Source organism: Oenanthe melanoleuca, chromosome 4 (genome assembly GCF_029582105.1).
Source record: "Oenanthe melanoleuca isolate GR-GAL-2019-014 chromosome 4, OMel1.0, whole genome shotgun sequence".
NCBI lineage: Eukaryota > Metazoa > Chordata > Aves > Passeriformes > Muscicapidae > Oenanthe > Oenanthe melanoleuca.
In genome coordinates this window covers 43,386,962-43,412,905 of record NC_079337.1, presented here as the reverse complement: position 1 = coordinate 43,412,905, position 25,944 = coordinate 43,386,962, and the positions used below count along the sequence as shown (strand labels likewise).

Here is a 25,944-nt window from a genome sequence, read left to right as displayed (position 1 = left end):
GTGACGTCACTGCAAACCGCTGACGTCACTTTTGTTCCGGCCGCCTTGCCCCGGGCCCGCCGCGCCTCGCTCCGCCCCGCCAGGGGGCGCTGCGCGGGCATGCCGGCTCGAGCCGGTCACGGGGCCGGAAGCTGCGGCGGGCGGAGCCGCGTCCGTGCGCGGCGCTTCCCTTCCCGGCAATTCCCGACCATTCCCGGCAATTCCCGGCAATTCCCGGCAATTCCCGGCAATTCCCGGCCCTGTCCCGGCCCCGGCACCCTCCGCCCCTTCCCCCGTCCGGGCGCGGGGCTGCCGCGGTGCTCCGCGGGCCGGCTCGGCCGTGGCCGTGCCGCCGGGCTCGGAGCGGGTCGGGGCCGCTTGTGCGGGACTCGCAGGTGGGAGGAGGTGAGGCGGCGTCATACAGGCCCTCGGGAGGCCCCGCTGCTCCAGGTAGCTCTTCTGAGTTTTTCTGTTGAATTACTGATGTTCTGGCTGGTTGCCGGGGATGCTGTGGTTGGGCTGCGCCCTTGTGCTACGTTCTGAGTCGATAGGACGCGTCTTTTCCTGTTCGCAGTGTTATAAATGAGAAACAAAAAGTCTCGATATTTGGCAAAATTTAGCGCTCTATGCTCCACCGAGCTTTGGTTTGCTGCTCCCTTTTGTAGCATGGTTTCCTTGTAGTCATCAATAATTTTTTTTTTTTGTTGTCATCATTCTGCCAGGTAAGCAGTGGTGGTCCGTGGGATCGCTGGACGACGTGAGTCTCTAGACAATTTGTCAAGTCCCATAGATAACTATCTGGTCTTAGTAGATAAGGAAATGGCAGAAGTCAGGAAGTCTGGTCTTAGGGATAGGCTGCAATTGATTACACAAAGGCAGGAAACCTGATTTTGCAGAATCTGTTGGGCTGTGTGAAAGCCTTGTTTTGCAAGCTGTCAATAGATACAACTTATTTAGAAACATAATATTCATAACAGGAGGACTTAAAACAAAACGATTTAATAATATATTTTCTTAGTGTCATGCTTCATTTCAGACCTAAGTATTCTGGTTTATACAAACCCCAATACTTTCATAATTAACACAAATCTGTGTTTTCATAAAGTTCTTGAGTTACTAATCTTCAAAATTACTGTAGTGCCCAAGATTTTGTCTTGTGTGAGTTTATCAGAGAAAGCAACTCAGCCATCTTCATGAGAACAAGCCAGCCTGAAATTTAACTCCACATATTGTCTGGGCATCAAGCAGTGTAGCACGTCATGTGTACTAATCATGTTTTTAATGCACTGCAGAATTTTAAGGCACAGATAATATTGAAACCTCTGTATTTAAATAAAACCACTGGAATGTGATGTCTAATGTGTTTCTATGTTCAATCTAGATAAAACATCTAGTGTGAGGAGCTGTTCTGAATTAAGAGAATATTGCTAATTCCTTAATTTTCTGTGCTTGAGGGGTTTTTGGTTTTGTTTGCTGTTTTTTGTGCTTTCTTATGTGATTGAATTCTACAAGCTTGAGCATTGGAGGGTCTTTTTTTCTTGATTCCAGTTTTAACTTTTTTATGTTAATGCCTTGTATTTCCCTCTACTACAAGGCAGCTTTTTGTACTCCATTAAATTAAGCTGAAGGATCATCCAGGTGTTAATAAATAACAGTTTTCTAATTGAGATGAGTAAGCTTTTTTTTAAATTTTTTCCTAAAGTGGTCTGGTCTTCTACCCAAGTCATGCCTGACTGGATTACAAGTCATTAAGTTACCTGTAAAATTGAATTTTAAAGTCCTGTAATTACTGTAAGTATATAACTGGTTCTTTTTTTTTGTGTGTGTCTCTTAAATGTGCTCGAGTTTATTTTTATCTCCTAAAATCTTTCAGCTGAGAGAAAATGACTGCAATCAAGCATGCTTTGCAGAGGGATATTTTCACTCCCAATGATGAACGTTTACTGAGCATTGTGAACGTGTGCAAAGCAGGCAAAAAGAAGAGGAACTGCTTTTTGTGTGCCACAGGTACATTGGAATATCACACTGTATTTCTTGTCTTCATCTTTGAATTTTACCTGGTTGCATTTGTTTTAGCTTTATGTGCAATCTTTATTCTTGACTTGTGTAAAACAGGTGCTTTCCATTCCTAACGGAGAAGATTAGTTATAGCTTGTACTTTCATAATTGTTTCTACTAAAAAAGAAACAAAGCCCACTACTTTTATTCACAGATGTCATTTTAATTTGAAAGGAAATAATAAAAAATTATTCTTTTGGGAATGGTGGGCTTTTGAAACAGGCTTTAGGTAGTGCTTAAAGCAGGGTTTACTAATCATCTAAGCTGATAAGCCTAAATAAAATGCTTTAAAGAATATTGGTTAGAGTCCAAGGAAAAGCAGAGCAACTGAATTGAATTCTAATGTTCCTTTAAGTGTATGTTTATTACATTATATCTCTTAAAAACTAGGTGCTTTGGCTTGATCTGTCAGTAAATTAGTGTGCTAGAATATTTTTTTAACTGAAAAATGTCTGAAAATGTTCTTAGTCTGACTGTATTCTCCAGTTATGCCAGTTGCATGGTCATGGTCCAAGATCTGCTGTATCAAAGAAACAGCTGTAAATTGGGGTCATTACCTCACAAGTTGCACAGAGGTGTGTGCCTCTTTGGTTGAGACTTAAGCTGAGCTGTGGTTATTGTGGATGAAAATGTTTCAAAGGGTCTCTTTTAATCAAATAAATATTACAAAATCTCCCCCACAGATAATTTGTTTGAGAAGTTGAAGTACAGCAGAGACAGATGTGAAAGTAGTATGTGTGTTTTGAAATTACTCTCTTGCTTCATTTAATAGTGACAACGGAACGACCAGTCCAAGTAAACGTGGTAAAAGTGAAAAAATCTGACAAGGGAGATTTTTACAAAAGGCAGACTGCATGGGCACTTCGAGACCTTGCTATTGTTGATGCCAAAGATGCTGTTAAAGTATGTGTCACTTTTTTGTTGATCCTCTGTTCACAACATCCTCCTTATTCCAAGTTAGACTTAACTTCCTTGATACTGGCTGCTTTAAAAATTAGATTGATAACAGGTTAATTAAGATTACACATTCCCATGCTGCCTGTGCCTGTGTTTTCTTTCAGCCTTTGCAAGAACATAACCCTGGTAAATTGAGTAAGAGTAGTTTAGATATGCTTGATTAGCAGTAGTCTCAATATCTGCCCTATTAGTTGTAGTGATCTCTCAGTGACTGTAGAGAGCATCTGCTAAGGACCAGCAGTACTTTTTTTGTTTTAAGTCTTACGTAATTTTTTTCACCCAAGCTTAATTTCCAGTATGAAAATTTAAGATTGTTCTGCTACTGACAGTCATAAATTTGTCAAAATGTCCAAAATTTTCCACTACATGTAATGTTTTTTTGCTGGGACACTTAAAATGTTCTTAATAAGCAGTATATAAGCTTGAGGGTGAGCTGGAAGCATACAGTCCTGATATGGTGGACTTTTCCACAGAACAACAGGAGCAACCTATTTTTGATCATTTAATTTCATTTGTTGTGATAAGCTTTGTTGAAAATCTTACACATCTCTGTATTGTGTTATTTTTGTCTTACCTGCCTTGACAAAATACTGCTGTCATAGCATGGATTCTGGTTTTTCGCTATCACCTTTATTAAGGTGCATGAGGGCCCTAAAGTTGCTGTATGAGCTTAAGGTTGAAATCTGTGCAATTTAATTTTTATACTGTCATCTCAATAATTAAATGTGTGGACAGTATCTGCTTCTTGGAGAATGATTTAACTTTGGAGCCTATAACATATTTAATCTTTTGCAGGAGAGTCCTGAATTTGATTTGCATTTTGACAAAGTGTACAAATGGGTTGCAAGCAGCACAGTGGAGAAGAACACCTTCATTTCATGTATCTGGAAACTTAATCAGAGATACCTTAGAAAGAAAATTGACTTTATTAATGTTAGTTCACAGCTGTTGGAAGGTAAATTTCTACAACTGTATTTGAAGTATAAAGCTTAGTAATTACTGATGTAAAACAGATATACTAAAAAAAATACTCGCAATCCTGATGGGTTTTCTTATTCTTATTTCTTTTCAATTTTATATTTTCTAAGTCTTCAGATAAGCAAGATGACTATATAACAGATATTCTGTTAGAAAACTGACAGCGAAGACAAAATACTTCATTAACAAAATGCTAAATATTGATAAACTTACTGTATTTCTAAGACATACAGTTTCTTGAACAAAAGAAAGTCTGCCTCTAAGAACTGGTAAATGCGTAACAAATCTGCTTTTCTTCTCATTTACATTTCTCCTGCATTAAAAAAATGCTTTAAAAAGTGAGCATCTGTAGCATTCTAGAAGGTAATGGGGTTTTATATGAGGTTTCTAGTTCATTGACTGTGAGGCATGTGCTAAATTCTGCTGGACTCTATTAAATTTATATGACTGGTTGCTAGGAAGGCTTTGTATCTTGATTGCTTATCCTGTAGTAAATATTTTTACGGTATTATCTTTTAATAGTTAACATTTTATAGTAAAGCTTAGCAAGTAAAAGTATATTGCATGGAGTGTTTCAGAAGTGGTGAAACTCCTGGTATTAGATAGCAGACTGGCATGTGCAGAAAAATTTGAATTAAAAATGTGAAACAGGAAGGATAACGTCTGTATTTTGGTGTTGACCAGAATTTGTTTTAAACCAACATCTAACATTTCAAATTTGTGCAATAATAAAAACACTCAAACTTACTGTCACTTAAATGTATACTCACTGTTCGTGCTTTGTCTAGCTAACATTCTCTGCTTCCTTTCCTCTGCTTTTCCATACCTTTTAATTCTTCAGAACTTCCTAAAGTTGCAGAAGGTGCGTAACACCTTTTTCCTTTATTTTGCCTTTTAGTCAATTTTCTTAAATAATATGCTTTTTGTTTGTTTTTTAGTGCTTTGATTAGCTTATCAAGTTGCTAGAGATGAGAGAGATGTTTCAAATGTCCTAAACACTTTCTGGCTGGACTATGTTAATATTAATTTGTCAGCCTCTGAGTGGCTTGTAAAATTCATTAAACACTCCTGTGAGAAATCATAGTTGATGAAACCATTGTTTATTTTATTTTCACTTAACTCAGAACTGATTTTCCTGCTCATCTTGAGTGTCAAGATAACTATTATTTATTCAGTGGCATATATCTTAATCAACTTTAATGTGTTTCCCTTACTCTCTGTCAATCAAAAGAGAGAATCTAACTTGTACTAATTTTCCACTAACAAATCGAGTGAAATACTATAATATATTCTGATGCTGATTACCAGTATAAGAGGTGAATAAACTCAGACTAAGTTTGTTCCTTGGAATAAAGGAAGGTGGATATTTGTATTTTACTCATGTTACATAATTTGGAAAACTTTATTGTTGGGAATAAGTTCTGGAAGTTGTAATGAGGCGTGTGGAAGACTGAGACTTGAAAAATGTGTTCATAGGCAGCAGGTGCTTTTTAGGAGATTTGTTTAATGGATTAATATACTTACAGATAGTTAAACATAAGTACTCTTAAAATGCTTGTGACTTTCTGGACTTGATAACATATTTTATTTTCTTTCTCTGCCTAAGAATCTGTTCCAAGTGGAGAGAATCAAAGTGTAGCAGGAGGTGATGAAGAAGCTGTGGATGAATACCAAGAGTTAAATGCAAGAGAGGAACAGGATATTGAAATAATGATGGAAGGGTGTGAGTACGCTATTGCTAATGCTGAAGCCTTTGCAGAGAAGTTGTCAAGAGAGCTGCAAGTGCTAGATGGGGTAAGCATTCCTTCCAATCTATGGTGTGCCAGCATGTTGAACTGTTCTCTTTGATGCTGACCACATAGAATTCTCTGAAAAGGTAGCTAACCTGACCTGTCACATACTTAAATGTAAACGTTTTTTAGACAAGCCAGCGTTCTAGAGGTCACTTGGAAAACTTAGGAGAGGCAGGGGATACAGACTTGAGGGAGCCATCAACAACGTCCTCAAACTGACAAGTTGTGTGTTTCTTACATATTTTGGAAATTGCTGCTTTCATGTCTGATCTTGCAACAGAAAATCTGACCTTATCACCTATGCTCTTTTTTTTGGAACTAAAAATGTTCTGCTACAGTAAGGATTACTGTTTGGCTTCTTGCTTTTCTGCAGACTAATACTTTAGCTCCAAGAACTTGAGCAAAGTTTTGGCTTTATATTTTAATCTTTTTGAAACAAGAAAGTGTCATAGATTGAGGAATTTCTGTGTTCAGTAACACTATGGCTTATATTATTTTATTTTGTTGATTTCATCAAGAATTTTGGGAAGTATTTGACAGTAATAGAAGGAAAAGGAGATATCAGAATGCTTTTGAGATATTAAAATGTCTTCTAAAATGTGACTTTATTTTCCATACAGGCAAATATTCAGTCCATTATGGCCTCAGAGAAGCAGGTGAATATCTTGATGAAGTTGTTGGATGAAGCTCTAAAGGAAGTTGACCAAATCGAGCTAAAGCTGAGCAGTTATGAAGAAATGCTTCAGAGTGTAAAGGAGCAAATGGATCAAATTTCAGAAAGCAACCACCTAATTCATCTCAGCAACACAAATAATGTTAAACTGCTGTCAGAGATAGAGTTCCTCGTGGTAAGCGTTTTTGTTATGTTTACCATGGTTGTTCATGTCAGGTATAAAATTCTTTTAGGTTGCTCCCCTCTTTAGCGTGAGATTCCTTTATAACAATGACCTTATTTTTCTATTTCATTGTTGCACTATTTTCATTAGTCAGAATGATGAAATTGTATTTATCCTTCTTGGTTCACTGGCATAGAAAACTAATTTGCTTTCAACTTATGGACAATACTATCCATTATTTTGTAGAATCACATGGATCTGGCTAAGGGCCATATAAAGGCCCTTCAGGAGGGAGATCTGACATCATCTCGAGGCATTGAGGCCTGCACTAATGCAGCAGATGCCCTTCTGCAATGTATGAATGTAGCTCTTCGTCCAGGTAATGTTTTTGTTAGACTACTGTCTAACAGACCAAATGTATTGTGGTAGTGCCTTGCCAGCTAGTCTCAGATTTTGTTCTGTTGATTGAAGGAATTGTGACTCCTGGGCCTCTTGGTTGCCTTATACAATATATTAGTCTGTATTTTGTACACTCTAAAGTCCTTTTTGGTTGTAGGACATGATATGCTTCATGCAGTGAAGCAGCAGCAGCAGCGGTTTAGTGACCTGCGCGAGCAGTTTGCACGGAGACTTGCCAGTCATTTGAACAGCGTATTTGTTCAGCAGGTATGATTGCTTACTATGGAATATGAAATCTTTGGGCACAAACTTTTCTAGAGAAGAAAAACAATCTGTCTAAAATTGAACATACTCTGTGCTCTAATCAGTAAATGCTAAAAGGTCTTCAGGCAGAGATATTGCTAAGCACACCAAACTATAACTGCCTGCAGAAGTCTCTTACATTTAAAAAAGCCCCCAAACATCTCTTTTTAATGGGCTTGCTATCTGAATTCAATGCATTATGTGAAAAATAAGGATTTATTTTAATTGTAGAGCTTGATTATTGAGGAGTAAAAGCACTGACGTTTTTTAAGGATGTTAGCTGAAAATACAGAAGGTCTTGCTGTCTGAACCTCAAAGACCATAAAAAAGCCCCCCAAACACAAGCAAATATACAAAATAAAACATCTGAACCTTGGTTTTGTTTCTTAACTTGAATTATACATAAAACACTGTCCTGATTCTTATTACCTAAAGTCTGGGTGGTTTTTTAAGCCTCAGCTTTTTAATTTGTGTTTTTTATCTTCAATTAGTTTACTCAGACCCTCCTTCAACTCTATAACAGGTCCTCCTATCATTCAGTTCCAGTGAGTACATTGAGTTTGATACAAGGTTTTCTAACTAATTTTTTTCCTGAGCTTGAATTATCTAACTAGCAGCTGCATTTTTGACTTTGCAAAAAGGAATTTGTCCTTGCTGATTACAGAACATCAGACTTACGTCCTTTTTCACTTCTATTATTTTTGTCAGCCCTTAAGCTTTATCTGTTTATGAGCTAATATTCCTCTGATCTCATCCCTGAAAGATGCTGAGAGACAGACTGACATGCATGGAGGAAAAATATTTTCAGGAAATAGTAATAAATGTACAGCAGTAAAGGTACTGCAATTGTGTGAAATTGCAGTATTTGTAAATAAAAAATGTTAATTCCGGTTTAAAGGTCTAAATTTTATGTTTTAGAATGTGTGAAGAAAATGGAGTAGAGTAATTTTGGAAAATTGTATAGAAAGTTGCATTTAGAGCCTAGATTTTTATGGCAAAGATAACTGTTTCTTACATTTTCTTCACTTTGCAGAAGAATTCCAGTTCCACAGCATATTAATTTTTTGCCTTTAGCTTCTGTTCTGAAGAAGGTATTTTTCCACTGTCACTTTCCATGTTTTAAAAGCCTGGGCATAGACTGTGTCCCAGCTCTTAAATGAGCAAGTAGGAGTATGTTATGTAAGTCCTCTGTAAATTTATCCACAAAATTTGAATATTGGACTTGTGTATGGAAGTGGCTGTGTAACAAAATTATTTCTGATGTTCTCTTCTGAGAATTTTATTTTTTAAAAATTTGTTAGAGATTATTATTAGTGTGATATATTATGGGTATTAGATGAAATTATTATTCTTAAGACACTTTCCAGTGCTGTTGAGAATGCTAATACCAACTGACAGTTTGCTTTTTTAAAATTCTGATACTAGTCGTGGCCTCACATTGTTTTTCATATACAAACTTGCCCTCTGAAAAGTTTTGGCTTGCTCTTAGCTGTGAAGTATTAATCAACAGATAAAAATTATGAGTTTGTTGTTAAGTTTAAGCAGGAAGAGTTCATTAACTGCAGGAGATGAGACTCTGCAAAGTTTTTTCTTTGTTGTAAAAGAGGAAAAAAAAGGGCTTGTCCTTCATTTTGAGATACAGATTCAAGTGCTGGAGGTATCACAGATTTTTGTATAAGCTTTCTAAAATGAACTTGATAGTTTGAGGAATATAGCAATTTCTTAATCTCATGTTCTTGGAAACCTCAACTCCAATGCTTTGTTACCTTTAACATCTGACGAGTTGCATTTTTTGTTTAGAATGTTTCTTTAAAAAGTAATTTAAAGCACTTCAGAAAAAAATAAGATAAAGGTAAATTCTGTATTAAAAAGATAAATGAAAACACGATGATGTCTAGGCAGCTGTTAATATAAGCAAGACATTCTGATTTATAAGTCATTAGATGGAAAAACATAGTTATATTGACATTTGAGCCTAAATATATTTCCTTGGAAGTATGAAATTGCTCTTTAATTTTTGAAAAGCAAAGTAATTCAATGCTTGATTCAAACTACTATTTTAAGATACTGAGGTTCTTCACCTCCTTTACATTAAAAGGAGAATAAATATTAAAAATTTTAAACAGAAATGCGACTTCAAATTGCAATTTGTGTTTACTAACAGTTAATATAGTTGTCTTTATCGTGTAATACTAATAATAGATTAACCTATTACTTCAAAGATTTTTTTAACAACCAGGTTCAGCATTCAATTTAAAGGCAACTCTGAGCTTTCTGCCTTTGAAATATGAAGCAGGTTGAAGCTTTAAAACTATGAATAGTTGAATAACAAATTTGGGATGTCATTTGGTAATGGTATAAATTTATGTGTAATGAGAGAAGATCTGTTAATGAGATGGGAAAGGTATCTCTAGAAACTCTAATGTTTTCGAGGCAGTCTTGGACAGGGCGTAATTTACTGTAACCGGAATGATTAGTCCTGTGGAAAAGTTGGCCTGGAGAGAGAAATTTACCTTGTCAGGGAATTTGTCATCTAGCTTTATAAGGAATGCAACTACTAACCAGAAAAGTTGTGTGTAATAAAGAGACATGAATAAAATAGTTACATGGAAGAAGAAGTAAAAACTTGGATAGCTGAGTATTTCCTAGCAGTAATATGAATGAGCATTTGGACTGATGCAGTTGATGAAAGCTGTGAAAGCCACCAGGTAAATTATGTTAAACTATTATGAACTTGAACATTAAAAATGCATGGTGTAGGATTGTAACAAATGAGGGGTTAGAGGGAGTTTCTCTAATCTGTTTTCACAGAAGCATATTTAAGATTTGTTGAAAAGATTTGCTATATGTATGCCCAGAAGTTTACCCACAGTATCGAGTATGACCTCGGTAATCACAACAGCAGCTGTGTTGGCCAGATTCCAATTCCAAATTATCCAAATTTATTTTACAAATTAAATTTTGGATCTTTTTTTTAAACAAGTCTGTGAATGTATTGTAGAAGAGCTTTCTCCAATGAAAGGCTTGAATTAATTAGTATCCAGTACAAGAGAAAAAGGAGAAGACAAAGTTGCTTTAGTTTTGTTGCAAACTGGCTTTTGTTCCAACTTAGAAACAGGGAAAGGCAGTTTTTCAATGTTGTATTTATTCTGCTGACTTGTCGTGTCCAAGATGTCAGGAATGCTTCCTCCCTCAAGGATGGACATTGACATTGACTAACCTGCACAAACCACCTGCATAAGTTCTGTTGCTGTATTTACTGCAAGCCCAGTAAAAAAGGACTTTACAGAAAATGTTAAAGCCATGTGGAAATTAAGTTTCATCCTCCATTCTTTTAACCCAGGGATAGTGATTGTGTGTTCTGCTGTACGGCTGCACAGAGGTGTCACCTTACTTGCTCTTCCTGAATTGCTCAGGAAGCTTATTCAAGCAAGTAAAAGCTTAGAAAGCTAAATCATACTGTTCTAGCAATATGATGGGATCTTTGTGTAAAGGAGGAACATGAAATTAGTAGCTTGTGTTAAATGGATTGGTTTATGCTGCATGTTGTAAACATTCACTGACAGTGTGTTGTGTGTGTCTGTCTATGTGGAGGGAGAGGAAATGTGGGTGGTGTGTGCACTGATGTTTAAGATTTGATCAAGGAAGGCTTGGCCAAAGTGGATTAAAGTATGTTGAATTGGAGCAGACATTCAGAGGAGAGGTGTAAAGCTTATCATTAACACCCAGGCCACTCATCAGCTGGGGACTTGAAAATTATATATGGGAAAAATAACTTCAAACAGAAGCTATTTTTTTTTAAGAGGAATAATGTGATAATTTTTTAAAATGTTTGAGGAACAACTGAATACTTGTCATTAAAGTTTCATTCAGGTGTACATTGCATTCTTTTACAAAAAGTGCCAGTGACTCACCCTGAAAGCAAAAACGTTTAAAATGAACAAGCTTATTGAGATGCACTACCTGCAATGGCTGTAATAACTCGTTGTCTGTATTAAGTTAGGTGTCAATTTTTCAGTCTGCATCTCTAGACCTTGCTTCTGTGCAAGGTATTTTGATGCCTTTCTGTTTGTCTGAATGAGATGCTGTCTCCATATTAAATTTTTCAGGAAACTTCTGGTACATCTGTGTAGTGATTCCAGATTTACTTTAATACTTTTTCTTACCAAGGGTCACGATCAGAGTTCCACTCTTGCCCAGCACTCTGCTGAATTGACATTGCCCAATCATCATCCATTTCACAGAGATTTACTTCGATATGCTAAACTGATGGAGTGGCTCAAGAACACAGATTATGGAAAATATGAAGGGCTAACAAAGGTATGTGAAATGATGCTAGAGAATATACATGATAGACTAGGCTTGAGAGTCAAAAGAATTGCCTGTGGATATGTACATGTCATTTTAATATTGGTGCATATTAAGTGTAACTCACTGCTCCTGTTTTTTATTCCTTTCTAGAATAGGAAACTTCATTTTATACTATTTGTGGTCTCCTGCTCTGTTAGTTTTTTCCCTCAAGCATTCTGTGCTGAAGTATTATAAGATACTTATCTTAATATTTATGTAAAATAAATTTGCCATTATACAGCCTAGTAAGAAAAATAATTAAGCTAATTTAAAATCGATGTGCTTATTGCCTGTTTAACATCTCTATTTCAACAGACCTTCATTTCACTTGGGAGTGTCAAAAATTTCAGAGGTCTCTTGTACAGATTAAATAGAAATGTATTCCCCTTGTATGTATGTAATTTTTAACTACCTTGTTTAAAACTAACATGGAGTAAAAGTATTACTACAGAAGTATACAAAATGTTCAGGTAGAAGTCAAGGAAAAGTTAGTCCTTATGAAATGAGTATTTTTTAAATTAAAGTACTGTAATTCTTAAATGGAAGATTCAAATTAGACTTTGAAAATAGCTTTGGAATAGTTATTCCTTTGCCTTCAGTGTAAAGCAGATAGTGAATGGTTGGCATCTTGGTGATCTTCTGATAAAAAAAAGTGAGAATTACATATTTACATGTGCTTTTGGGGGCACAGTAAGAGTCTGATAGAAGAAGGAGAATGGTGCTGAATTCTCTCTTTTCTACCCTTGTATTGAATTCTGTGATACTCTACCCTATCAGTATCTACTGTGTTGCATATTTTCCCTTATGAAGGAAGTTTCTGATTAATTTTCAGTGAACTCACTACGAAAATGAATATAAGTTGTTTAAATATCATTAATATATTTTTGTGCATGCTGCATAAATATATATACTTACATAGTCCAAACCAGTTTATTATTTAGTGGGATTTGAAAATGTGGAGAGTTCTAAGAGTTATTTACCTATAATAGAAGAAAATCAGTATGAATACCTGTTAACTAAATGTCCATTTTTCTTTTAAGAATTATATGGATTATTTATCACGACTTTATGAAAGGGAAATAAAAGATTTCTTTGAAGTTGCCAAGATCAAGATGACAGGCACAACCAGAGAAGGAAAGAAGTTTGGTAAGCTTCTAGAAGGCACATATCTTGTGTTGAATCTTATTATTTGCATCTAAAACACTCACTATGACACCTAGGGCTAATTCTGTAATGGTTTAAAATTCTTTACTTTTGGCAAGATGGAAGAAGTTCAGTGTAAAATATGATTGGTAAAACTTCTGACTTCTACAGGGCTAAAGTAGCACAACTGAAATCTTGTGAAATTGGTCAAAATAAAAGTATAAAATACAGTATCTCTCTGTTCTCAAATCTACATTCACTTTTTATTACTTGAATTATCCCACTTTATTACCTGAACAAATTTGAAAAATCAACTCCTGTAATTAAAGGGAGTTTCAGCAGCATTGTGTTCCTTCTGCTGTTATTTCTGCTTTTAATAAATCTTGGGTGGATTTTTAAGAAGTTTGTTTTAATGCTAATTCTACCTAGTAAAATTTACATACTTTAATTTTTTGCAGTGGGATTTGTGTAGCCTGAGATTAGAAATCATAATTTCTTAACGTGTAGGTATTTATGTTTAAGGGAGTATTCCTGCTTGGATTAGTCTAACATGAATATGGAAGTAAAGGTTAAAAAAAACAACTTGAATACTTAAAAAGCAACAGTGGTATAGGTGAATTTATGTATTATGTATGTCAGTTCTCTATTCAGTTCTCTATTTTGAGGTGCAGTGTTTCAAAGCTTGTATGAAATATTTCTATTTGCCATGGTTTACCAGTTTGCAAATTCTGAATTCCAAAATTATGTGCCGCTGTAAGTAGTAAGTTCTGTCTTCTTTTGGGTCCTGAATTTATGCTTTGAAGTTTGATGGTAGAAACCAGAAAAATGTAATAAAAGGAAGAAAGCAGGAAGGTGGTAAGGCTTTTTTGAGAGAAGGAAAACTTGAAAGATAAGTCTTGGCAAGCTGTTGGACATGAAAAGCAAGAGGCACCATGAGATGTCATTGTCAGAACATTTTAATTTATAAATCTTGAAAAGCAATCTTGCTGCAGGAAAAAAAATACCTTTAGTCTAATACAAATTGATTTCTGAAACATTCTAAACACCTTGTCTTGGCACTTGTTTTGTGATTTGTATTTGTGAAGAGACAGCTTTTGTAGTGGTTCCCAAACTTGTGTAAATGTTATGGAGCAGTAAGGCATTTTGGAGAAAGAGATCCTTCAATTCCATAGTAAAATTTGCACCTTGAAAAGACTTCTGTCACATATTTGTGCAAATTTATTTATGTTGCAACACCTCCTAAGGGTGTGTAATTTCAAAGGCTTCTCTGTTCACTGTAGTGATTGTACTACTACTAATTGCACATTTATTCAAAAAACATCACTTCTTCATAGTAAACTTGTTTAAGGAGTAGTGTAGGTGCATAATGCTCCAGTTGTACTCAAATACTAAAGATGATCTGTTTCCAAGTTGTGTTGGTGTGTGTTCTTGCCTCTTTTTTGTGCTTTGGGAATAGCACTGCTATTTGAATGCCTCAAATGCAGAGGGGATGCTGGGAGAATTCTGGCATTCTGTGCTAGCGCAAGGTTCTTTGTCTGCATTTTTATGGCAAAAAAAGCCAGCCTGGGTCATGAGCATTCACACTCGTCTTAAGTAGTCCTTTTTTCTTTTTTTCTTTTTCTTTTCTGATGAAGCCAAGACTTTGATACTTAAATACCATAAAGTCAGTGTTGGAAAGAGTGCTACTACTGTCATATGTTTATATGATACAGCTTGTCAAAAACCACTAAGGTTCCCCTGATCATCCAAGGTCTGATTTTTGTAGCTCATCACATTCTGTAATAAGTCCCATGTGTTTAGAAATTGAGGATGATGAAGAAGTGGGACCAATGCATGACAGTTGTACATGCCAAATATATCATGCCTAAACCTTTTTTATTCAAAATCTGCCAAAAGCCCCAAGATCTAAAAACTAGGCTGGAATTAAATTTGAATTTGATTACAGTTACAATTATTAGTAGTGTTGCCTGCTTGAGAACATCTGGTATTTAAGACATGTTTGTGGCATTTAGAAATACCTACTCATTCTATTACTGTAGGTTCTGCTTGCCTGCTCCATTTTGGGGCGCTTGTAGCATCCATCTTCATCAAGATCTTTTTAAAACCACATATTGCTTTTAGTGTATGTATGCAAATGCCTTTTACTCTAGGGATTCTATATTTTCTACAAATGCCCATTTGCTTTAAATTTCATATTGAAGTCCACTTGAGGAAACTTCAATTCTGAAAAAACCCAGGGAAAATATAAAAACCTCTTTGTAATTTTTTTTTTTTTTACTTTATTTTTCTTATTTTTTATCCTATTTAAATTTGCAATCATCTGTTTTTGTGCAGCATGAATGCAAAAGATGTATTCTGTATATAAACATCCTGATTTGCATCAACTAAGAAAAGGTTAGCCAGTCTTAATATAAATTATTTTGCAGTAATTTTATGTGTGCTTTAAATTGAAAAGGTGGACAATATCTCCGACTCAGTAAAAAAATTCCTTAAGTACATTTTAATTTTTACATTTCAATTTTTTATAAGATTTATATGATGGAAACTGAGTCTGACAAATAATTTAATGGACTTCTCGATTTGGAGAACTTAAATATGTGTTACCAAAAGCATTCTTCGAACATACTATACAAGAAAAATCAAATTTTAATACCTAGAAATTTCCTCTGTTTTCCATATAGTTTAGATACTGAATTTCTAGAATAGTACCTTTCCAACTAAATGTGTTTGCAATGTAGTTACTTGCTGCTTATAGTTCTCTGCATGTTTCTTTCCAGTTAGAGCTTAACTTGCATCTTGTGCATGGTTTGTGCAAACTGCATTTTAACTTGTCTTTGTCTTTGATGCTTGCAACCTAATCCATCCCAGCTACACTGCCTCGAAAAGAAAGTGCTGTCAAACAGGAAACTGAGAGTGAGTATAACTAGTTGCATTAGTTGGTGTTGTCAATGCATGTGTGTCAATGTTACAATGTAGTGCTGCATCGGGGAGAATCGACCTAACACTGTAGCACTCTGTTCAGAATGAAATAAACGTTAGCAGAACCATTGGGCTTGCAAGGCTAAAAGGAAGCACAGCTTTAAGTCCCAACATAGAATTTGAGAAGATCTTTTGATTTTTCCCATGCTACTATTTGATAGTAAAAATATGTTTGTGCCTGAGCTTGACATAGTTCTCCATTCCTCCAGTAGGTTGAAGTGATGATTTAGATTAGATCTATAGAATGGATACCAACACAGCAGTTAAGTGAAGCTTGCAGGATTGCTTTTAAGTTTCTTTGTGGCTTAGATGTGAGAAGTATACTTGGAGATCAAATAATAATTTTTTGGTCTTTTTTTTGTTATTAGCTTTCTCTGTCCTGGTCCAACATTTCTGAAAAAATTGTGAGGAAAAGAAATAAAAAAGAAAACACATGCTCCTAGGAGAAGGCCCAGCAATATCATGAAGAAATGACTGAATGTTAATTATGATCAAAAGGAGGGGAGAGCATTAGCAGCAGAGTTACTATGGGGTTGTAGATCCAGGAAAATAGCTGGAACAAACTGTGTAGATAAAAGGATGTTAACAGCAGAAAGATCAAGTTCAAGATGAAAAAGTGCCTGTGTGTATATAAAACTTTTCAATTTTTTTCCTTCCTGTGGTTCAGTTATTCTGCTTATGGCAGCCTTTGCCCAAAATACATCCACAAATACAATAACTGGTCTTAGCTTTCAAGTCTTCAATCCCTGTGTTCCTTTTATACCTTTTTGCCAGGCTTTACTAAGAGAATTTAAATAGTTATATTGTACTTTGAAAATTGCTGAAGAATCTCAGTTACTTTATAACAAGGAAAGAATACATTTACAGCAAAAGCATTTATAGCTTCAACAAAAGTTGTTTGATTTTAATATAAGACTACTACCAACTCTTGATCTCCTATGTTCTGTAACAAACCTATTCTTCTAGTATTTTATTCTGCCTTCACTTTCCTCCTTCATAGTGTCTTTATTTCACAGGTCTTCATGGAAGTTCTGGAAAATTAACTGGGTCTACTTCTAGTCTAAATAAACTCTCTGTTCAGAGTTCAGGAAACCGTAGATCTCAGTCATCCTCACTGTTAGACATGGGAAACATGTCTGCCTCTGACCTGGATGTGGCTGACAGAACAAAATTTGATAAGGTAAAGCCAAAATATTGCATAGGATTTCTGCTTAGTTTTGTGTTAGAAGTATCTTACATATCCTTCTTGAATAGCTCAAAAATCTCTATGCTTTAAATCCTAAAACATCCCAGTTTCAAAGTTTGTATGTACTACACATCTAATAAAGGCAATTCCTAAGAAATATGTCAATCACAGTATTATTCTCAGATTATAAGGTTCTATTTAAATCCATTATATGCTGTGTGTGGTCCTTAAAGAATGCTAAGCATAAAAATGGTCTTTAAGCCAAATATATGTTTTTAAGCAAATAGGACTGGAACTGATGGATTCTCCACTAGTTTTATTTTTTTCAACTCATTCAATGTTCTGTGACATTTCCACTTTTGCTTGCATACTGGCAAGATAAGAAAGATAAGAATTTTAGCCAGAACTTGAGCATGACCCTAAAATTTTATTTATACTGGTTTTACATTAGTTATAATCAGTTTTCAACTTAAACCAATAGCACTAAGTTTTTATTAGAGTGTCCTCATCCTGTTTTAAAACCTGCTGTCCTCAGCATCTGCTGACTTTTTTTTCCTGAACCATTAAAATGACAGTGCTCACCATTTCTTGCAGAATTAATTCCTCAGTGCTGTGTAAGGAAAATGAGTAGTTATCAGTCGGAGATAATTTTGTTGTTCTTTATTGAATTTTTTGATGGAGATGAATGTTTTCCTTTTGACCTGTTCAAATCATTGCTCAGTCTTTTTCTGGGAGGAAATATAAGCCTGAAACAATATTAAGCTATTATAAACTTGTAGCAGCAACTTGTCTAGAATTAAAAAGCTAACTTGTCGAAACAGATTTATACAATTACTGTGCTATTTTTTTCAATTTCTTACTTGTATATCACACCCATTGGGGATATGTGAATGTGATTTTGGATACATAGAGTTGTAAGCAATTGAGCTGACCTACTAGGTTGTTGGTTTGGGTTTTTTTTCCTGTGGAAATTTTCATCAGCATGGATTTCCTATGTGGCTAGATTGGTTTAGTTTATGTAAATTATTGCATGCCTTAATTTTTAAATACTTTCAGAGAAAACTCTAAGAGAAATATATTTAACATTTGGCTTAGAATTTCCTTCTTTTGTATTAATAAAATTAAATTATTGTAATTACTTATTGCCAAAATGATGTTTCATTTTAGTTTAAATCTAAAAATTGTGTTGCATACTTCAGTACAAAACCTACTTATTTGTTCCTGTAGCAGCTACGTAGAAACTTTTTCTGCTTTTTCTACAGAGCAGTTAACTTTGACATACATGTTTTTCTTCCCTGAGGCTTTTAATTTTGTCTTCGCTCAGCAATCCAGGCAGAAAAGATGGTGGCAGAACCCCAGACCTAAAATTAAAATGCAAGAGTTCCCATTATAGCACAAAAGTGTTTCCTCAGGCTGCAACTAGAAAACTTCTAGTCATGGAAAAACATAGATTGTTCTTTTCTTCACAGTAGTGCATGGAAGATGCAGCTGTTACTTTTAGAGATCTAAGTACAAGCAGTTTCCATTTCTGTTGAGTAGCAAGCATTCTAAAGCTTAGTGAAGATAGAAAGTATATGCAACGAGCAATTAAAATTAGTATTGCTAACTGTCCAGAGTATTTGGTGTGTTGATAACATATTTTGACTTTCTTTAGATTTTTGAGCAAGTATTAAGTGAACTAGAGCCTCTGTGTCTGGCAGAACAGGACTTCATTAGTAAATTTTTCAAGCTACAGCAACATCAGAGCACCTCTGGAACAACAACGGTATGACTTACATTCTCTGTCACTGAAGTAAAAAGTATTGCCCAGGCCTCAAAAGAGACCTGTTTGAAAGAGAATTTTGGAATTTATTGGCGTTTATGTGATCCAGATGATAAGTAATTCATTTTTCTTCATGAACTGGAAGGATCTTTATTTTTGGCTGACCAATACAAAATTTATGAAAGAAGGACTAAAAATGTTTCCCTTGCCATGGCTTTGTCTCCTCATAAGATGACAACAAATACTCCATCATGCTATGTAGGAAGACAGTGGGCAGTAGTTATGGATAATATTGAAATCAGTGGAACGTGACTGGAAAATTACCAGAACCTCGCAAACTGATCTCTGTTCTGCTCTGGAGGCAGGGGGTGCTGGGGGTATGGAGCTGCTACTTATATTAGTTCTGTCAGATACAGTAACTGCTTTGATATAGAGTGGGAGACGCGTCTTATCTTTACATGCATTCCTTGTTCTCACAGAGTGAAGTGGAGGAAGTGGATGGAGTAGCTTTATCTCGTTCATACAGTTCTGGTGTTCCACAAACAGTATCATCTGAGTATGTGCTGCTATTTTTTATTATTGATTCTTATGCTTATGTTGGAGTTTATTTGACACATAAAACTTTTTCCTCTAAAATCAGAAGTTCCCTTTCAGTGAAAGGGAATTTAATTTTTACCTAGACATTGAGTGTGTCAGTGAAAAGAATATTTTTTATATATGGGATGGGTGTTTCTGTATATAGTTGTTTAATTCTCTTAATAGTTTGCAAATCGAAATTAGGTACTATAGTATAACAAATATGCTTAGCAAAGTTCTGAGAGTGTGTGGCAGCTTCCACAGAGAAAATACTTTTTGAAATATTCTGTGTCTGTGACTGTTGATTTTTACTGTGTGGTACTAACTTTCTGAAAGTCATGAAACTTGTTGAATGGAAATGAAACTACTATATCAAATAAATATATCAAAAAACGTGTAAAATAGCCGAGTAAACTGTCAGAGTAATATTTTCCTCTTATGCATTTTTAATAGGAAGGACATGATCCGACAAATGATGACAAAAATATTTCGTTGTATTGAACCTGAGCTGAATAACCTTATAGCACTGGGAGACAAGATTGATAGCTTTAATTCCCTTTATATGTTAGTTAAGATGAGCCATCATGTATGGACAGCACAAAATGTGGACCCTGCGTCCTTTCTCAGCACAACTCTTGGAAATGTTTTGGTGACTGTCAAAAGGAACTTTGATAAGTGCATTGTAAGTTCTTCAGTTATTCTGATTAAGCTAACTGTAATAGTATATAGGAAGCCCACTCCTATCCAGTTCGATTTTACATTTCTGTATACTTAAATTCTTGCTTTAAATTGGAAGGGAAAATTTGTAATTTATTGCTTTTCTACTGGCCAAGCCTTCAAATAAATGGTGGTTGTGTTTCTTTTTTCTTCTCCATTCCAGTTTTCCTCATTAAGTAGCTTTTTGTAACAAGACCACTCATTCACAGTTCTGAGTTAGTTAACATTCTTAGTTGTTTGTTTAAACTTGTATTGCTACTGAGATTACTGAAGTCCATTAAGTAAAATTTTTTACTGTCTTTTTTTACTTGCCAAAACCAAATCTTGTGTACTTATGAGGGTGTGAGTTCTTTTGACCATAGCAGAGGCAGCCTCTATTGTCTGAAAATTCCTTTTGCTAATGCAGTTTATTATATACTTATAATACATATATATTATATATATATATGTATAATATAACTATTATCATTATATTAAATATAGCAGGTTTACTGAAAACAGAGTTGTTGGTATAACTATGTTTTATTGTCATAAATATAATTTGACTCTAGGCAAACATAAAACTGACCATTCTTGGTCAGTTTAATACTTAAAATATTTGGAAACTGATTTTTTTATTACACTCAGAAATAAAATTTCTTCAGAAGAAGACTAAAGAAACTTCCAGCAGCAAAAGGAATCGTTAGCTAGGCTGTATCAGAAAAGTGAAGTTCCTTGTCAGATTATAAAATGAAAATTGTTAATTGCTTCTGGTACATAAATTTGGGGTGGGTGTTTGTTTTCATAATATTGAGTAAATAAAGGAGAATAAAAGACCATCATTCCTTTTTCTTTCCAATTAGTTTACTTAAAAAACTTCTAAGGCTAAAAAGGGTGAAAGACTAAATAGATGTACTAATATAATGAGTTATTCTCTCTTTGGTGGATAAATGTCAATTTTTCAGTATGTCTGCTTTTTTCTTTTAATAATTGTTAAACAATCTGGAGCCTAACACTTGTTCTTGTTTTAAATAAAAGAGTAATCAGATGAAGCAGATGGATGAAGTAAAAATCTCAAAGAAGAGTAAAGTTGGGATCCTTCCATTTGTTGCTGAATTTGAAGAGTTTGCAGCCCTTGCTGAATCGATTTTCAAAAATGCAGAACGACGAGGAGATCTAGATAAAGCCTACATAAAACTTATTAGAGCTGTCTTTGACAGTGGTAGGTCTTCTGAAGCTGTCACAGTTATTAAAATAATTGTTTCCACCTGTTTATATATAATTTTGCCCATATAAACAGTGAATTTTAAGACTGTGCTGAAATTTTGGTTGTCACTGTTATTGTAAGTGAGCAAATGTAATCCTTTTTGACTGTAATGTATTTATAGATACTTCCCTTTGTACATCCTGTGAAGTAACTTTGAGTTGTGACAGAGGGAAGTGGTAATTACCATACAAATGGTAATCAGTTACATGAAATTCAAAATTCCTTTTTTGATAGTATTATGGTTATTGGTTATGTTTTTGTGAATTTGGTTGTCCTTTTGGTATTCTGAGTATTTTGCTTCTCATTTCTTTTAGTTGAGAAAGTAGCTAATGAAAGCCAGAAGACACCCAGGGATGTCGTCATGATGGAGAACTTCCATCATATTTTTGCAACACTTTCTCGCTTGAAAATTTCTTGTCTGGAGGCTGAGAAAAAAGAAGCCAAACAAAAGTACACTGATCATCTTCAGTCTTACGTAATCTACTCACTTGGACAGCCTCTTGAGAAATTAAATGTGAGTATATTTCAGTATTCTTTTAAATGGTACCAGATAGTTTTTGAGTGTATTACTTCCACTATTTGATCCCTTTATCACTGCATCTATTATAATATCTTATTTTATTATTTTGTACTGGAGCATGTCTGGCAAGAGTACTCATGAGGGTTACAGTCTTGCATGAAAATAACCAAATTTTTCATGGCAATTAATAGTATGACTAAACATCAGTGTCTTAAGCAAACAGTTTTAGGAAGAAAGTGAGGGGGAAAGTCATCAGGATTTTTGGGATAATCTTCCTCACCTCAACTGCAGAAAAATTGCTGTAGTTTCTGAGCTGTTCAACAAGAAGAAAAATTATAGGAAAATTCTGTGAAGTTAAACTAAATGTTGAACTGATTAGTGACAGGCTCAGACTCAGTTCTGTCCCTTTGAATGTCTTACGGCTTTTTTCTATGAACAGGATTTCAGGCATCCATTTGCAAAGACATTTAAGATGTATTCCCTTTTTGAAAATTAATATGCTTTATTGCTGTTTCCTCCTTGTGCATTGACTCTAATCAACACCTAAGCTGCCACGTAGCTAACTGCTGCTCAGTCCTCCCTCTCCAGAGGAGACAATAGGAAGAGAAAAAGTGAAAAAACTTGGGGGCAGGGATAAAGACAGTTTAATCAGAGAAGGGGAGAGAGTAAGAAGAAAAAAAAAAAAGTGATGCAAAAGCAGTCATTGACTACCTCTCACAAGCAGACTGATGCCCAAGCAGTTTCTAAGCAACAGCCACCTTGAAGCCAAACACCAGCCCTGCTTCCTCCAACCTTAATTTTTACAGCTGAGCATGATGTTATTTGCTATGATTTGGTCAGGTTTGACCTGTTCAGCAGTAACCAAAACGTCGTGTTAGCAGCCCAGTTTTAGGCACAAATCCAAAACACAGCACCATAGAGGCTGCTGTGAAAAAAGTTAACTAGACTTACCTCTGTCATATCCTGACCTGATGCACTGTTGAGCTCAACCTGCATGTTCACAGAAGTGCTTCCCTCTATTTTAGTAAAACTTTTATATTTACCATGTTGAGAAAACTGGTCAATGGCAGTGAGAAGAGAAGGCAGTTGTGAACAAATATGCTGTTGTGTAATGTGGTTTAAAAGATGCCCAGGCAGTTAGGGAGTTCATCCAGAAGATCCAGTATTTGGATCCCTGGCTATGAGCTCATTAATTGAGGATTTTGATGCTGATTGGTTAGTAGTTACAAGGTTGCAAAGAAAGGCTCCACTCCTTCTAGTAATAATTGGGTTTAGTTTTATGCCAGTACTTAGACTGTTGTATAGTTGGGCTGTTTTAATGTTTATGCCTGAGCAGTACTTCATGCCCAATTAACAAACAAAAATTGGGAGAACAGACCAGTCATGAAGCAGAATCAAGACTTAACCACACATATCCTTTTAAAATTAAGTTAATTAGCTCAGATTGTGATAGTGACTAATCTATTACTTGCTGTTAGCATTTTTTTGAAGGTGTTGAAGCTCGTGTGGCACAAGGTATACGAGAAGAGGAAGTAAGCTATCAGCTGGCTTTTAATAAACAAGAGCTTCGTAAAGTTATAAAGGAATATCCTGGTAAAGAAGTGAAGAAGGGATTAGATAATCTCTACAAGAAGGTAGATAAACATCTCTGTGAAGAAGAAAACTTACTTCAGGTAAACTAAATCATGTCTTAAAAGCCCTATAATGTTAAACAGAGGCTTTTTGTTACTGCTTTTGCATTCTGTGAGAATGTTCAGCATAACTCTAAAAACATAAATTTTGAGTACAGCTTTTGGTTTTTTTATAATCCTATACTGTTTCTATTTGTTTAATACTGGTTTGGACCAGAGTGAAAGAAAGTTTTATTTTCAGAAAGAAGCTTCCTTTATGATTCCCTAGCTGCTCTGCAAAATCTGTTGGAAGTAGAGAGTAGATTTAAATGAATGGGTGATTAACCCTGATGTGAAACTTAGCTGGTGCACTATAGCAGAATACTTTCAATTATATGTTTTTCTCATAGTTGTATTATCTGATGTTTTTTACACTCTGTAAACTTTTGCTGGAGTGATAAGTAGGCTTGAATTAAGCTTGTTTAAACAGCTTTTTAAAGTCTGAAACATGAATTATAGCACTCTTCTGGTTCAGGGTGTTTTCCTGAAAGAGAAAAGCAATACCTCTATTAGGAAAACTTCCCCATCTTCTTTACTATTTTCTGCTTCGCACATTTATTACAAGTCATGTCAGCATTACTGATCTTAATGGGTAAAAAGCATCAATCTTTTTTTTAATGCAGTAGCTCCAAATATTGAACTTTATTAGTAATCTTTAACTGTAAAATGACACCAACTGAGAATCAATGAATGAGCCAATGTTTTGTAGTTCACCTATGTAGTGTACTGTGCCAGCTGACTTTTCCTTAAGTTGTCTTTCTTTGGCAGGTTGTGTGGCATTCCATGCAAGATGAATTCATACGACAATACAAGCACTTTGAAGGGCTGATAGCTCGCTGCTACCCTGGATCAGGAATTACCATGGAATTCACTATACAGGATATTTTGGACTATTGCTCCAGTATTGCACAGTCTCATTAAGTTCTAGAAGGGGAAAGAGAAGCTAGGAAAGTGTATGCCTGTGTATAAAGGAATCAAACACTATAAATGTTACTGGGTTTTAAAAGGTGGATTTCCATGTGTGTGTAGGTAACTGCCATATATGTTGAGTAACACTCCTGCTTCAAATGCCTTTCAGGACAAAACAAAACCTTCGGGGATTTGTTGTGCTTCTACTCGGCTGAAGTACTGTTTGAAAGCATTAATTCTGTGAGACACTTTGGATACAGTTTTTCCCTTCCCCTAATATTAAAATATTTTTATTTATAATACCTTCTCTTGCCAAAAGCTGTAAGCACTACCTTCATAGTATGCCAAAAGAATACTACTGTTTTCACTAATATTTTGCATTGTAGAATTATGTAAGCATTGAAGACTACCAGGTATTTTCCCTTCCTTGTTCCAGAAAGTATGGATGTAGAACTTTGTGCAGTGGGAATTCATGTTCTGAGATGTAATGTGTCTATGGCTGTAATTCTTAATTAAACTGTTAATCATATTCTTTATTTCTGTGGAATTATTTCAAAAAGGTGAATATATCCGAAGGAGTTAACGCCATTGTTTTGCTGCTGGCTACTGAAGAGTTGTTCCATTTCTGCACCCACGTTGCTTTTCTTCCTTTTAGTAAATATTATGTAGGATCAGTATACTCTAACCTCATGTAAACCCTTCCTCCTCCTGGAGCTTTAGCTGCCAGGGATTCAGGACCTAGATTTTCTGTACAGCTTGGTGAAATTGCCAAGTTGTTGGGTAAAGGTGGGGTGTATGTGGGATAGAAAAAGGTACAATCAACATGCAGACAGAGGTAAAATGGTTTTTTCAGACGCTGATGCAAGAATAAAAAAAACCAAACCAGTATGCATATGAGTTTTGTAACAAAACTGCTAGGTGGTACTCAGGAACATTGCAACACCTGGATTTCATAGATTCATCGAATTGCTTGTGTGCAAAGGACTTTAAAAGATCCTCTAGCTCCAACCACCTCGATGGGCAGGTACACCTCCCAGTACAGCAGGATGCTCAAAACCCCATTTAGCTTGGCCTCGAACACTTTCAGGAGTGGGGCATCCACAACTTCTCTGGGCAACTTGTTCAGTGAAGAGCTTCCTCCTATCCAGTCTAAACCTGCTTCTCTCTCACTCCTAATCCTTCGCCCCTTCTCCTGTCACCACACGCCCGTGGAAAACGTCCCTCTCCGTATTCCTCGCAGGCTCTCGGGCCGAGCTCTCGGCACGGGCCGCTCGTCCCGGCTCTACCGGGGCCCTGGCAGCAGGAAGAGTTCTGCCCGCCGCGCGAGGCCTGCCGGGCCGGGAAGGGGCGGGCAGGGAAGAGAAGGGAAAGGGCGGTCGGGCCAGGCCGGGAAGGGGCGGTCAGGGAAGGGAAGGGGCGGTCGGGGCAGGCCGGGCCGGGCCGGGAAGGGAAGGGAAGGGGCGGTCGGGGCGGGCCGGGAAGGGGCGGGCAGGGAAGGGAAGGGGCGGTCGGGGCGGGCCGGGAAGGGGCGGGCAGGGAAGGGAAGGGGCGGTCGGGGCAGGCCGGGCCGGGCCGGGAAGGGA

The 25,944-nt window shown here is 36.0% G+C and overlaps 2 protein-coding genes across 6 annotated transcripts in view; both read left to right on the top strand.

Moving 5' to 3' along the window:
* Positions 1-25,944, top strand: part of SRD5A3 (steroid 5 alpha-reductase 3) — a 390,804-nt gene that overhangs the window by 175,789 nt on the left and 189,071 nt on the right. The gene's annotated exons all lie outside the window — the stretch shown is intronic.
* EXOC1 (exocyst complex component 1) lies at positions 129-25,253 on the top strand. Of its 5 annotated transcripts, XM_056490153.1 has the most exons (21): positions 143-429; positions 1,682-1,770; positions 1,853-1,986; positions 2,810-2,940; positions 3,790-3,949; positions 5,579-5,766; positions 6,386-6,613; positions 6,848-6,980; positions 7,158-7,267; positions 7,795-7,848; positions 11,474-11,623; positions 12,694-12,799; positions 15,665-15,709; positions 16,792-16,955; positions 18,616-18,726; positions 19,203-19,279; positions 19,753-19,981; positions 21,034-21,217; positions 21,577-21,776; positions 23,261-23,455; positions 24,221-25,181. In XM_056490153.1, exons 3-21 carry the CDS (start codon positions 1,863-1,865, stop codon positions 24,371-24,373), a joined length of 2,742 nt encoding a protein of 913 aa, XP_056346128.1. In that variant the 5' UTR covers positions 143-429; positions 1,682-1,770; positions 1,853-1,862; the 3' UTR covers positions 24,374-25,181. The 5 variants fall into 5 exon arrangements, with proteins under 5 accessions (XP_056346129.1, XP_056346131.1, XP_056346130.1 ...); XM_056490152.1 differs by lacking the exon at positions 1,682-1,770 and having other exon boundaries at positions 24,221-25,224; XM_056490154.1 differs by lacking the exons at positions 1,682-1,770; positions 15,665-15,709 and having other exon boundaries at positions 129-429; positions 24,221-25,224.

Bases quoted from the DNA above. Each gene is read 5' to 3' on its own strand.
- EXOC1 (XM_056490152.1), top strand. From the start codon at position 1,863: ATGACTGCAATCAAGCATGCTTTGCAGAGGGATATTTTCACTCCCAAT. The intron at 19,982-21,033 runs GTAAGTTCTTCA...TTTAAATAAAAG, and splicing joins GGAACTTTGATAAGTGCATT to AGTAATCAGATGAAGCAGAT. The intron at 21,777-23,260 runs GTGAGTATATTT...ACTTGCTGTTAG, and splicing joins AGCCTCTTGAGAAATTAAAT to CATTTTTTTGAAGGTGTTGA.